The following is a 13720-nucleotide window of genomic DNA, read 5'->3' on the forward strand; positions in this document are numbered from 1 at the left end:
ACTCCAGAGCTGCACTCACTATTCTGCTGGTGCAGTCACTGTGTACATACATTACATTACTGATCCTGAGTTACATCCTGTATTATACTCCAGAGCTGCACTCACTATTCTGCTGGTGCAGTTACTGTGTACATACATTACTGATCCTGAGTTACATCCTGTATTATACTCCAGAGCTGCGCTCACTATTCTGCTGGTGCAGTCACTGTGTACATACATTACATTACTGATCCTGAGTTACATCCTGTATTATACCCCAGAGCTGCACTCACTATTCTGCTGGTGGAGAGCATTATTTCAGGTCTCTTCAGTTCTATAAGGTCTTTACGTTTTATATTTCCCTGTAATCTAAGTATATTGGAGATTTCGGGTGCCCGTTCTGTTTGTATTTATCTTGTCATTGTGTCTCCTTCCGACGTCGCGCTCCTCACTGCTTTCTTGTGGATGTATCAGTACCTTGTACTTTATTTCGGACCTAGAGGACGACTACAGACAGTGCAGATTGTTTTGTCTATTTAATACTTTAGTTTTCATTTTAAATATTTTCTTAAAAAAACATTTATTTTGTATTTTCTAAAACAAATAGTTAAAATATAAAATCAATGTTTTCTTTTTTTCAGTTTGTTACATAAAATTATCACTCCTCCTGTTTTTCGGGTTCCGAGTCCAGAGGAGATCCGATGGTAAAACCTACCCAAAGCCTCTCCCGCCTGTACATTCATTATGACGCCCGTCGGTCATCAGAGGGATTTTCTTTCCAGGAACTCAAGATTGATCGGTTTACTTGGAGTTAGAACAATTCTTGACATCGGACTGATATCTCCACCTCGAGGATCTGGTCGGATCTCATACTTCTTGATAATCTGAGAGTAAAAGTAGACAAAGGCGTCACGTGTACGGAGGCGAGGGGTGGTAAAATCTGATGCCAACTGCTGTCACTTAATGGAAACATTGTATTTATGAGTTTCCCCAAGTCCAGAAATTACTGTTACATATTATTAGAATATGAAGAATGGACTAAAACGCGCCATCAACAGATCAGTGTGCGAAGGGGGCTGGTTGCTCCTTTCAGGCGGTAAGGCAGCCTCCTTTTTGTCTATTAATGTGCCAAACAATGCTTGTTACTTGCTAAATTTTATTACTCAATCAGACCCCTTTTATGGCACAGCCCAATGTCAGGTAGGAGGGGTTTGGCTTAGGTAGTCAAATTTGCAAGTCAGTCCATGTTCCATGTCCATCTAATGACTGACCGCTAAGATAGTTGGGCAGTCTGGATGATTTGGGGAGCTCTTTTATATCTAAGACCATAACAAGGGGGCTGGCCTTGTTCTTGAATTGAGCAGCCAGCCCCCTTCTGACATTGGACTTTTCATGCGCTGACAGTGGAAGCGTTCCGCTGTGTTAAGCACAGAGCTGTCATTGCCACATTTGGGCTACAGTTTTAATCCAGGCCCTTTTCTTGACTCCAGATTGAAAAATTTAACCTTTACGGACAAAACAGGTCAGTAGAGGCGCCCCCCAAAATGTAGACGAGAGCAGTACAATAGGTTGGGAGAATCGCACTTATTGATTATCCTTTGGCCACTGTAGTTTTTAGCTAACCTTCTGGAAACCAACAGCGCCACCTCTATGTGCAGGCAGTGTGTGGTATTGCATCTTGGTCACATTCACATAAATGCAGCTGAGCAGCGTTACCATGGAAGATCCATAGACGGGGTGGTGCTCATTTGTTTCCTATTCCGGGACATCAATCTCTTTAAGGCACTTGGTACCATTCGGTAAGAAACGTAACAAATATATATATATATATATATCTCCGACCGGAAAATGGCCACTTACCCTGGACAGGGCCAAATGCATCTCCAGTTCAGCGATCCGGCGCCCAACACAAGCCCGGATGCCGTATCCAAACGGGATGGAGCTGAACGGATTGTTCTTTATCTTCTGCTCCCGGAACCAGCGCTGAGGGATGAACGTGTTTGGTTCTGGAAAGTTGTTCTCGTCCCGGGAAATGACGTAATGATTCAGGACAAACAGGGTCTACGATGGGAAGACAGAAGAAGAGTCCAAAGAGGAACCAACTGGAACGTCAGCCAAGACGCCAGGTTTGAACGTGCCGTAGAGCAGGGGTGTCAAACTGCATGCCTCGAGGGCCGCAAACCATGCGTGTTTTCAAGATTTCCTTAGCATTGCACAAGGTGCTGCAATCATTATGTGTGTAGGTGATTAAATTATCACCTGTGCAGTACAAGGAAATCCTGAAAACATGACCTGTTTGCAGCCCTCGAGGAATGCAGTTTGACACCCCTGCCGTAGAGGGAGCTAAGGAAGCCACTGGGCCTTGGGGTCAGGAAAGGGAACAGTGCGGACCCGAGAGTCCTACAGCCTACAAGTCATGGGAAAGGAGATGGTAACTCCGGTCCGCTCCATCCCAAGGCGAAGTAGGGCGAGGGGAGAAATGGCAGGAGAGGCCGTATTTTACTGCTGACCGATGAGGTCCCCTCTGCGAATATGGCCGGGTCACAGCCGTTCATACATGGACCAACTTTACTGTCGAGCAAGAGCCTGAAGTTCTCAACAAAACCCCAGGAGCTTCCCTGCCATGTTGGGACGTTTTCCTTACCCTTCACTTTGGAAACTTACGTCTTTGGGGAAGCAAAAGTCTCCGATGATGATCTCCTTCTCAGTAGCTACTCGGGAATTAGTCGGCACCACAGGATACATTCTGAATAAGAGAAGTCAGAGTGTTAACATAAAACATAACGGATGCAGATCCACAGAACTGAGCTATACAATGATTTTTCCACTCTTCTGGCTGTCACACTATACATTGTATGGAGCGGTGGATTTTTTTTTTTTCAGCTCTGTAAACTTTACATGCAGTCTTAGTCAGATATTGATGATCCATCCTAAGGACAAGTCATCAACACAAACGACATTTAAATAAAACAGGTGGAGGACACAGTACAGGAATTTTGGACCTTTTCTTCAATGGTATGACGACTGTGGATCAGCAGATTCCGCACTGTTTGCCCCACGCTGAGCTGTCGGCAATGGCTTAGAAGTAATAATCTGTCATTTCCTTATGTTGATGTAGAAGGAGTCCAGTAGTGTTTCGTTGGAGCTGCAGATCGTGCCGGGGACCTGTATATGGCGAGGAGTTGCTTCTTGTTGACGATTTGCAGATCTCAGATACAATCATTCACCTCAATGACAATGTCACGCGACCACAGCCTCAACGTACAGACATGTTTTTAGACTGGCATCCTGGCTGTCACATTCCTAATCACGGCCAGATCTCCTCTGTGACCGGATGAACTGGTCAATAGGAATGGCGCCGTGGCGTGGGCTAGTAGAATAGAAATGACGGTCTTCTTTCAATGGAGGGTCGTGTGAGGCATTGCTTACGTCATCCATGCAATAGAGGATATCAAACTTTAAACAAGTCAAGAAAACGGTTCTGTGAATCTTTTTCACCTTGTCAGATGTTTATTAGGAAGCCATCACAGTTTCCTTCATGTCTGGTGATAATTACCTTCTGGATCTTCAGTCTTCATTATCTAGGGTGTTCTTACGTGGTCATCACAGGGACCTCCGGGACCTGAACGATATTCCTCCACCTCTATTTGGTTTATTGCTGTTTTAAGTGAGATCATTTCCGGTATTTTTTTGTAAAAATAATCTATTTACTTCTGTGTTTCTTGCCTTTACAGTCATTGGGTTTCTTTAAGGCAATTTTATAGTTTGTGTCCCAATGATACATATTCAGAATTATAATGTGCCATTTTCCTCCGTTTTTTGTTTATCTTCCATACAGACATCCCGGCAGAACCTCCGTTACTCCTGTCCGGGTCCTGCGGCCACACATGAGCATTGTAGCCTCAGTCCATACATATCATCCCCTCTGTCTCTGTCCTTAGACCACAGCTCTGTACGGCAGTTTGCCGTGTCCCTGTTTGGGCGCCAAGTCCTGAAACTGTGAGGAATATTTATATATAATTACAATTTTTTATTTATTTTAAAACCAACCGCAGCGTTTCCTTAATGACGGCCTTCAGCAGCGGCATCTTGGAGATATCCTCCGCGGTGGGAATACCATCTCCTGGGACGATGGAGGTCACCTCCTGGTGCAGAGATTGCTGGGTCTCCCGATCTCTCGCAAGGTGGTACAGGGCCCAGGATAAGGTGTTGGAAGTCTGGGATAGGGGAATAGAGAATATCATCAGTAAGCTATGGAAGTTGCTGCAGCCGGGTCAACGCAGTCTTTTTAGTTGGCGCTTTTGGATACCAAAAAAGAAGATAATGTCCAGCTTCACCGAATCCGTAGAAAAGAGATTTCTTTATTCACAAACTTTAAACATGGAGGATACAGACTTCAGCACGAACCATATGGGTATGAATCTCAACGTGTTTCTGGATACTATGCTCCCTTAATCATGACAACATGATAAACATGTCATGATTAAGGGAGCTTAGTCTCCAGAAACGCATTGAGATTCATACACATATGGTTTGTGCTGAAGTCTGTATCCTCCATGTTTAAAGTTTGTGAATAAAGAAAACTCTTTTCTACGGATTCGGCGAAGCTGGACATTCTCTTCTTTTTTGGACTTTATACGCCTGGACACAGCGGGTCCGTGCTCCCGAGGTTTGATTTATGCATCACGGGTGAGCTGGTTTATATTCCCTCTTTCTAAGCTTTTGGATACCACATTACACAAATAATGGCACACAGTTCCGCCAACCACTGCAAAAATCATCTGATATGTCAAGCTTTCATATGCACAAGATCTGGCACAATTACGTAGAGAAAGTGACATTTTACTTTTAATGCTTTCATTGTAAATTGGCAAAACTCCCAAAACACCAGCGGCCGACATCTCGCTGCTCAATGAACCAACATTTCACTCCTCACCGTGTCCACTCCGGCGAGGAGCAGCTCAGCCACGCTGCCGTACACCTCCTTGTTGGTCAGTTTCCCGCTGGAGAGCAGGTAGGTCAGGTACTCCCCCTGCACCTCCTCACCGCGCTCCAGCCTCTCCTCGATCTTCTGCATCTTCTGGTCAATAAGTTTCTTTCCTTGGAAAGATCAATAAATGGTTTAGTCCCAACATTGCAAGGAATCATCCGTGTGCAGGAACAGGCCTGCCTTGCTGATCACCAGGGTCCGAACGCTGGGATCCCCACAAATAATGAGAACAGGGCTCTAAAAATGCTTCTTCTGAAAGAAACTGCAGCCATTCATTGTCTAAGACTGCAGGAGAGAGTGGAGAACCGCACTCAGATTTCTCCAGCAGTCCTATAGACAGTGTATGTGCGCGACTGTACGGCTATTCCGTGCGTTTTACACCCCCATTGTCAGGATAGGTCAAGTCCCAGCAGTCGGACCACCACAGCTCAGCAAGTTATCACCTATCCTGTGGATAGCTATTAATGGGTTATTCCCAACATTTCCAGTTACTATGATTTATACAGCACAGAGTATTTCAGGAGAGGAGTGTTGTGAATCTTGCAGCAGGTCACAGTCCAGGAGTTGGGGCTTGTTCACAAGCTGCATTTTTTTGCTGATGAAAACAAACAAACACATAGCGTTATACATTCCCAGTAAAGTGACTGAGATTTCTGATGCCTCATGAACATGACGCTTATTTTTTCTTTTCAGATTTGAACCATCAAAGCATTTTTTTTTCTTCCAAATCTGCAGCATTTCTATTTTTAATGGTGGGGGGGGGGAAAATATATAAAATTGTGCGTATTTTAAGCAACGTTTTCCCCGACAACACAGAAAAATCTGTTGCAAAAGCTCAGTGTGAACACGTACACTAAGGGTTTTTCCTGGGAACATTTTTTAAAAATCTGCGTTTTATGGAACCAGCAAAGTGAATGAGATTTCCTACACCCGCTGCTTCTATTTTCTGGGCAGATTTTGAGCAGGTTCACATCTGCCGGATGTCACTCCAGTATTAGCAGCAAAATTTTCTGTTGCAAAAACTAAACATGTGAATATAATCTCTCAACTAATTGTTACATTCATATTTAAGGCAGCAAAGCAGATTTTTTTTTTGTTATAGTGAAAGCTTGAGACCATTTACCTATGTGCAAAAATGCTGCACTCTCTTCCAGCAGATGCCCACAGCACCAACATATACATTAGCAATCTGCTCCAAATTTTCTTTTATTTTTTCACCCACCAACGGGACTTGATTGTTTGCTCACTTTTACTACATCATAGTGCAAAACTTCCAAAATTAAAAGATGCAGAAATGCTCATGACACGGACATAGTTTTGCATCCACAGAAGTCACTAGTCCGGTCACAAATGGGCTGTAGTGTACAATATTGGGCTCCGGGGTTTAAGGGAAGTTTAGAAAACAGACATCTAAGGGGCGATCTTACAACAGTGTCCAAATACAGGATCGGACACTACAGAAATCTGCACCATTTATTTAACATCAGGGCCTGGGATAATGAAAATGGGGCTCCCTTTATAATAAGAAGAAAGAACCATTATCACACATGGCCCATGGGGAATGATTCCAATTGTCAGATTTGGGAAGGAATTTATCCCCCAATATTCTAGAATTCCTCTGCACCTCAGGAGTTTTTGCCTCCTCTGGACAAACACATTAAGATGACATAAATTCGGAGACATTTTCCGTGACCATTTGCCATATTGTAACTCACCAAATTCAAAGATGTTGTCCCAGTTTTTTATGTACAACTTGTAGTAAGGGAGAATATTTTGCGTCCACGCTGGTAAAACGGAGACATAAACTGAATATTTCAGCATGGCCCCTATAGAGTCAATGAACTTCTGGGTCTCGGGAGGAATGTTCTTCTCCAAGCAACCGATCCGGGTCTCAAATAGAATGTATGAAATGCCTAAAATAAATAAATCATGACATAAAAGGTTCAATACATAGATGCTTTCCTCCAGTCCCTGTACATTCCGTACATAGGAGCTTGTCTTGTTAAAAAGCAAACAAAAAAGCTTTGTAAATGCATCTTATCAGATAAATAGTCTTCTTTCTCCACTTAGGAGCTACTTCTTGGAAGCTTGTGTGTAATGGGTCCGGCTGAAAAGTGAGTACAATCATACCCAGTGCAGGCAACGAGCTACATGGACTCCAGACTGATACATTGTAGCAAATTAGAAAAAGGATTAGGCTGCTGATGAGCAGCTCAAAGAGCATTTTAAATACTGGATACAATTGTATCCACTTCTCAGCTGAGAGCAGAACAGTTAAAGGGGTTGTTTACTCCCCAGCCAACAACTTCTCAATTACAACATTCCCAAACAGCGTAAAACCCCCCCAATACTCACCTCCGGGGCTGGTGCTGTTCCAAAGACGCTGGATCTCCCGGGGCTCACATGATGTAGTTATATAGAGAGTAGAAGACATTTTTGTTCTATGTAGGGGGAATACCCTAATTGAGAGGTTGTTGGCCGAGTTGTGGACAATCCCTTTAAAATTTTGTGACTTTCCAAATAGGTACTTAATTAGCGACAACGAACTACAACCAGCGCACCTTCAAATGCAAATCTATAGAAGGTGTTTGCAACGTCGTTGACCAGAATTCCTGAGGGAGAATTCTTCCGATTGTCATCGAGTGTGTTCAGAAAGTCTGTGACCACTTCGTTGACCGCCCCGGTGTACAGCATGGCCTCCGCCGGCTTCAGCATCCTCTTATTCAGGATGGAGCGGAGGGTGTACCAGCGGTGACCTTCCCTGCAGAACATGGAGGGGCGTAACACATTATGCTCTGCGCACACGCTACACATCATTATTTTCCTAATAGGCAATTAACACTTAAAGTATGAAAATCATCTGCACTGCAATCCTGACTGCAGCTCTGGCTGTGAGTGGAGTATAAGGACTCTTGTCACAGCCAAAGCTGCACTTATTGTTCTTATATGTTCGCTCTGCAAGGTGTGACGTCCTCAGTGCAGTGAACGGTGCAAGGCCGCTAATCATTCACTGTAATCAATAAATGCCCACTGAACATACTCCGTGAAAGGGCCGAGGGCGAGGTCTCGGAGTCGCCGGTGCACTTTCCAGAGCTCCATGTCGGTTCTCATCGGATACTTCCCCTCGTGGCGCAGCACTGTCTCCAGGATGTCAACATCCACAATATTCACCGATTTCATTGGCCCAATGAAAGATTTCCACATCGGGCCATACTTTTTCTTATAGACAAACTGTAAAACAAAAAGGAGAGCTGTTAACCTGCTGACATAAGTAGTTTCTTAAAATTTAAAGCCAACCCATGCAGCTACTACGTGGCCCATAGCAGCGGGTCCCGACCCAGAATCGCCCTCCTAATCGGGTGCTGAGAATGTAACTTTTCCCTTCTTTACCAGCAACACAACACTGACAACAGGACTAATTAGAGGATCATGTCACCCAAGAAATAAAGGAAAAAAAAAAAAAAAAGTACATTATGGGGGATGTGTGGTACTTATATCATGAGTCCGAGCCACTTTTAGTTTTGGGGCCTTCTCTGCCCAATATACTCCTCGGGTAACTGTTCATTACCAGCAGGTACTGATGCAATGATGTCCAGTCCATGGTGGATATCCTCACTTACTGACCAGATACTGCTGGGAGTCAGTAGTTAGGGGGACCAGCCTTAATGGATGACACTTCACATCATAGAAATCAATATTTGTATAATCTTAGGTTAATAAATCATAATAACTGCACAATAAGAAGCGATGAACTTTCTAATGATCTTCAAGTTACCACTATTATAATATCTCTGATTGCTGTCAGTAATGAGAAGAGTCCTGTTAACCTTCAGAAGATGAAAACCCTGAGACCAAATACGAATTGTCAAATCTGAGGTTTCAGCACAATATTCTGTTAGATAAATGCTTTGGACACCAGACTGATACATTGTAGCAAATCTTCAGAATAGGAGAGAAGTTTGCCTTTTGTGAGTTAAGAGAACCCTTCCAATCCTGATTAATTTGTTACAATGTATCTGTCTGGTGTCCAAACAATTTCACTCAGAGGATTGTCCAGATTGGAAATGATTATAAGTAAGCCTTATCTGGGGACTGTATACAATATATATATTAATATATATATATATATATATATATATATATATATATATATATATATATATATATATATATATAATCTAGAACAGCATGACATATGAACACATATAACTCGGTTTAGCCAGTCATATGCCCAAGACATGTAGAGGAACAGCAAAATCAGATAGATGGAAGTCCGAGGTGCTGAATGAAGCTCAGGAGTTCTATGTTTACAATTCTCATTATTGTAATAAACAAAGCCATAAATAAGAAAAAAAAACAATATTAAGAACAAAAATAAAAAGAAAGGAAGTGTTCAGGAAGCTTTGTTGGGACATGGTTTGATTTTTGTGATGGCACATGGATGTTTACAACTTTTTTTCCCGAAGAGAAACAGAAAAATCACAATAAAGTTGTAGTTTCATTTGTAACAAATGTCACACGACTTAATCTTCCTGGATAAACATATAGGCTGCCTGCAGCAATCCATGCATTTACCATGACCAAAGGTCGCCTTGTTGTTTGAGCCTAACTGTGCCATTTTATTTAAATAACTTTTTACAGTTGGTTAATAACAGATTTGCAACAAATCCCCCCCCCCTAATATCTATTAGAAAACCTGGCCGTATACGAGTGGACAGGGGCGGATTATTAGAGGGTCAATATGGGCGGTAGCCCAGGGCCCAGCGGTGTGGGGGGGGGGCCCTGGGCTACCGCACAGATTGACCCTCTGCTAATCCGTCCGAGTGTGACTGCCCGCCGGCATTTATGTGCCCCCGAACCTGGTGGGCAGAGAGAGGGGGCCCGCATCGGGCCCTTTCTCATCTGCTCACCGGGCCCCTTCCGGCGCTGCGGCGGTTTCCTATTCCAATAGTTAACAACAGCCGCCAGCCAATTGGAGGCTGGCAGCTGAAGTCAGCCGCAGCGCACATGTCGCCGGCGTCTGACGTCAACGTCAGTCGCCGGCGAGTGTGAGCTACTGGAGGGAGCTCGCCGCTGGAGCGCACAGGTCAGGTGAGGAGACTGTTTTTTTGTTTTGTTTTTTTGATAACGGTGGACACACTGGGGGCAGAGACGCCGGACACACTGGGGGCAGAGACGCCGGACACACTGGGGGCAGAGACGCCGGACACACTGGGGGCAGAGACGCCGGACACACTGGGGGCAGAATGTAGATACGGGGCATGATTGGAGACACGGGGCAGAATGAAAGACATGGGGCAGGATTGGAGTCAGATCATGCAGGATCATGGGGCAGGATGGATATGATGGAGACAGATGGGGCAGGATGGGGAGATCATATGGGGCAGGATGGAAACTCATGAGGGCAGGATGGGAGAACATATGGCTGGAGCCAGGAATGAGACACACGGGGCCAGGGTGGGGAATATTATTAGCATAGGGGCTAATTAGGGGATATTATTACTGCAGTGATGTATTTATTTTATTTTTTGAGGACACTGTTTTAAATGGGGGGGGGGCGGTCCTGTTACTGTGTAGAGTGACACTATGTCGCCTCTTTCTTCATGTGGTGTAATGTAGAAGTTGGGAAAAATTAAGTAATGTGTTCTACAAGCGGAGCTCGAGATAACTGTATTATTTCCTGCAGAGACGAGTCTTGGCTGGATGAAGTGATGGCGGTCTGTGCTGGATGAAAGATGAAGGACTTCACCTAGAGACGTCACTGGTGAGTCAGTATTACCTATACACTGACACTATACACTGTATACTATATACTGAACTGAAGGGTAAATTGACTAGATCAATGGATGTTTGACAGGTTATAGTTTCACACAGCAACCTTTTTTCTGGAATAATCTGGTTCAGGTATATGATGACTGTCACGACCCCATCACATGACCCAGTCACATGACCGGGGTGCCCACAGTGTCTGAACAGCCCGGGGCCCTGGCTACCCTTAATCCACCCCTGTGAGTGGAGGGGAAGCAGGTAAAGTTTCACCCTGACACGGACCTTCTGTGGTGCTTACCTTTTGACTAATTCACATGTCCGTGTTTCTTGGTCATGTGCAGCCCGCAATGCCTGGACTGACAATGCGTCAGTCGGGCCAAGTTCAGGCAGCTGATGCATGGACATCATATAAAGCGGTCGGGAGAGTGCGGCAGCCCGTGCATTGCACTGCGATCTCAGACCAATTTGCACTGACGTCTGAATGAGCCTTTAGGAGACTTGTCACATTGCAACATCGCACCGTGACCGAATGATCTTCTACGGTGCCGCAATGTGACACAAAGGTTTCCAAACGTGCAGCATTTTCTGTACCTAGCCACAAGTCACATGTGAGTGCAACTTATTTAGGATATAACAATTTTTGTTCCTTTCACAGAAAAAAAAAAAAAATCGTATCACTTATGGATCAACTGTATAGTGTCTCATTTTTAGAGATATGTTGCCATTCTTTAAACATAGGAAAGTGTATTTTATCTTGTACATTTTAATAATTGCTGCTGTATAGAAACAGATGCTTGCTGTAGTTTTGATAAAAATCAGTTTTATCTGCTGCAGATCTGTCAGTTCTCTGAATGCTGATCTCTATATAACCCCACCACTGATTGTCTGCTTTCTGCCTATGCACAGTGAACACTGAAAGTTGCCAATCAGTGATGTGGGCGGGGTTATACAAAGCTCAGCATTAGAGCACTGCTGGATCTCCCGCAGATAAAATAGTGATTTTATCAAAACTACAGCAAGCAGCCCAGTAAGTGACACATCGCTAGAATCAGAATCTCTGCCCCTACATTAGTGTCTCAGAAGAAGCAGCAACCTATTGACAGATTACCTTTAATGACAGAACAATATTTATATAGTTTTTGACCATTGGTAATTCTATGGATCCCCTGAGCCGTATCGGGACCATCCTGTATATGCAGAGATCATAATGTGAACAGTCTCCAAGAGATCAGTGTGTCCATGTCCACCTCCTATGAAAGTGGAAGAACAAAAGGCAACAATGTAACAAGTCACACAAAGTAACACCCAGAAAGAGACAGCAGAGGACCGACCTGCACTTCATGGGAATACAGCAGGTTTCCCTTGAGGAAGAACCAGTAGAGGTTGGTGAGCATGGAGGGACCCGGCAGATCATCAAACGTCTTCATCTTCTTGTTCCCTTCTTCTACTCCAGCGGCAGCAGCCCCATGTAAGGCCCTTCCCTGGGTGACCCTGGTCCTGCATGTCTGCAGCAGGGGCCTGATTCTGCTCCTGATCCCTAGGTAATAGCAGCTCCTGACTGCAGCTGTGATCATGGCTGCAGGGACTGAGCCTCCCATACACCTTGTTATTATGGCTGCTGAACCTCCTCCCCTCACACCCCTTCATTGCCGAGTGCACAATACCAGCAGCGCCTGCAGACATGTCAGCACTGGGTGCAGCAGCTGAAGGAGAAAACTAGCAAAAGAGAGTGCACCCCTGCGGATATCATCGTGAAAAGAGGGCTGCAGATACACTGTGGAGAGATTGTGCAGAATGGGCAGATTACACTGTGAAGAGATTGTGCAGAATGGGCAGATTACACTGTGGAGAGATTGTGCAGAATGGGCAGATTACACTGTGGAGAGATTGTGCAGAATGGGCAGATTACACTGTGGAGAGATTGTGCAGAATGGGCAGATTACACTGTGGAGAGATTGTGCAGAATGGGCAGATTACACTGTGGAGAGATTGTGCAGAATGGGCAGATTACACTCTGGAGAGATTGTGCAGAATGGGCAGATTACACTGTGGAGAGATTGTGCAGAATGGGCAGATTACACTGTGAAGAGATTGTGCAGAATGGGCAGATTACACTCTGGAGAGATTGTGCAGAATGGGCAGATTACACTCTGGAGAGATTGTGCAGAATGGGCAGATTACACTGTGAAGAGATTGTGCAGAATGGGCAGATTACACTGTGGAGAGATTGTGCAGAATGGGCAGATTACACTCTGGAGAGATTGTGCAGAATGGGCAGATTACACTGTGGAGAGATTGTGCAGAATGGGCAGATTACACTGTGGAGAGATTGTGCAGAATGGGCAGATTACACTCTGGAGAGATTGTGCAGAATGGGCAGATTACACTCTGGAGAGATTGTGCAGAATGGGCAGATTACACTCTGGAGAGATTGTGCAGAATGGGCAGATTACACTGTGGTGAGATTGTGCAGAATGGGCAGATTACACTCTGGAGAGATTGTGCAGAATGGGCAGATTACACTGTGGAGAGATTGTGCAGAATGGGCAGATTACACTGTGGAGAGATTGTGCAGAATGGGCAGATTACACTCTGGAGAGATTGTGCAGAATGGGCAGATTACACTCTGGAGAGATTGTGCAGAATGGGCAGATTACACTGTGGTGAGATTGTGCAGAATGGGCAGATTACACTGTGGAGAGATTGTGCAGAATGGGCAGATTACACTCTGGAGAGATTGTGCAGAATGGGCAGATTACACTGTGAAGAGATTGTGCAGAATGGGCAGATTACACTGTGGAGAGATTGTGCAGAATGGGCAGATTACACTCTGGAGAGATTGTGCAGAATGGGCAGATTACACTGTGGAGAGATTGTGCAGAATGGGCAGATTACACTGTGGAGAGATTGTGCAGAATGGGCAGATTACACTCTGGAGAGATTGTGCAGAATGGGCAGATTACACTCTGGAGAGATTGTGCA

At 44.6% G+C, this 13720-nt stretch overlaps 1 protein-coding gene across 1 annotated transcript; it reads right to left on the reverse strand.

Moving 5' to 3' along the window:
* Window positions 1-500: 500 nt before the first annotated feature.
* LOC138644404 (sterol 26-hydroxylase, mitochondrial-like) lies at window positions 501-12430 on the reverse strand. Its single transcript, XM_069732737.1, has 9 exons — window positions 12070-12430; window positions 8010-8200; window positions 7531-7730; window positions 6685-6882; window positions 4916-5079; window positions 4030-4196; window positions 2644-2725; window positions 1840-2040; window positions 501-863 (listed from the first exon to the last, which is right to left on the reverse strand). The coding sequence occupies exons 1-9, from the start codon at window positions 12334-12336 to the stop codon at window positions 741-743; spliced, it is 1593 nt and encodes a 530-aa protein (XP_069588838.1). The 5' UTR covers window positions 12337-12430; the 3' UTR covers window positions 501-740.
* Window positions 12431-13720: the final 1290 nt, after the last annotated feature.

The sequence above is a fragment of the Ranitomeya imitator genome, chromosome 7 (assembly GCF_032444005.1).
Source record: "Ranitomeya imitator isolate aRanImi1 chromosome 7, aRanImi1.pri, whole genome shotgun sequence".
In the NCBI taxonomy this organism is placed as follows: Eukaryota; Metazoa; Chordata; class Amphibia; order Anura; family Dendrobatidae; genus Ranitomeya; species Ranitomeya imitator.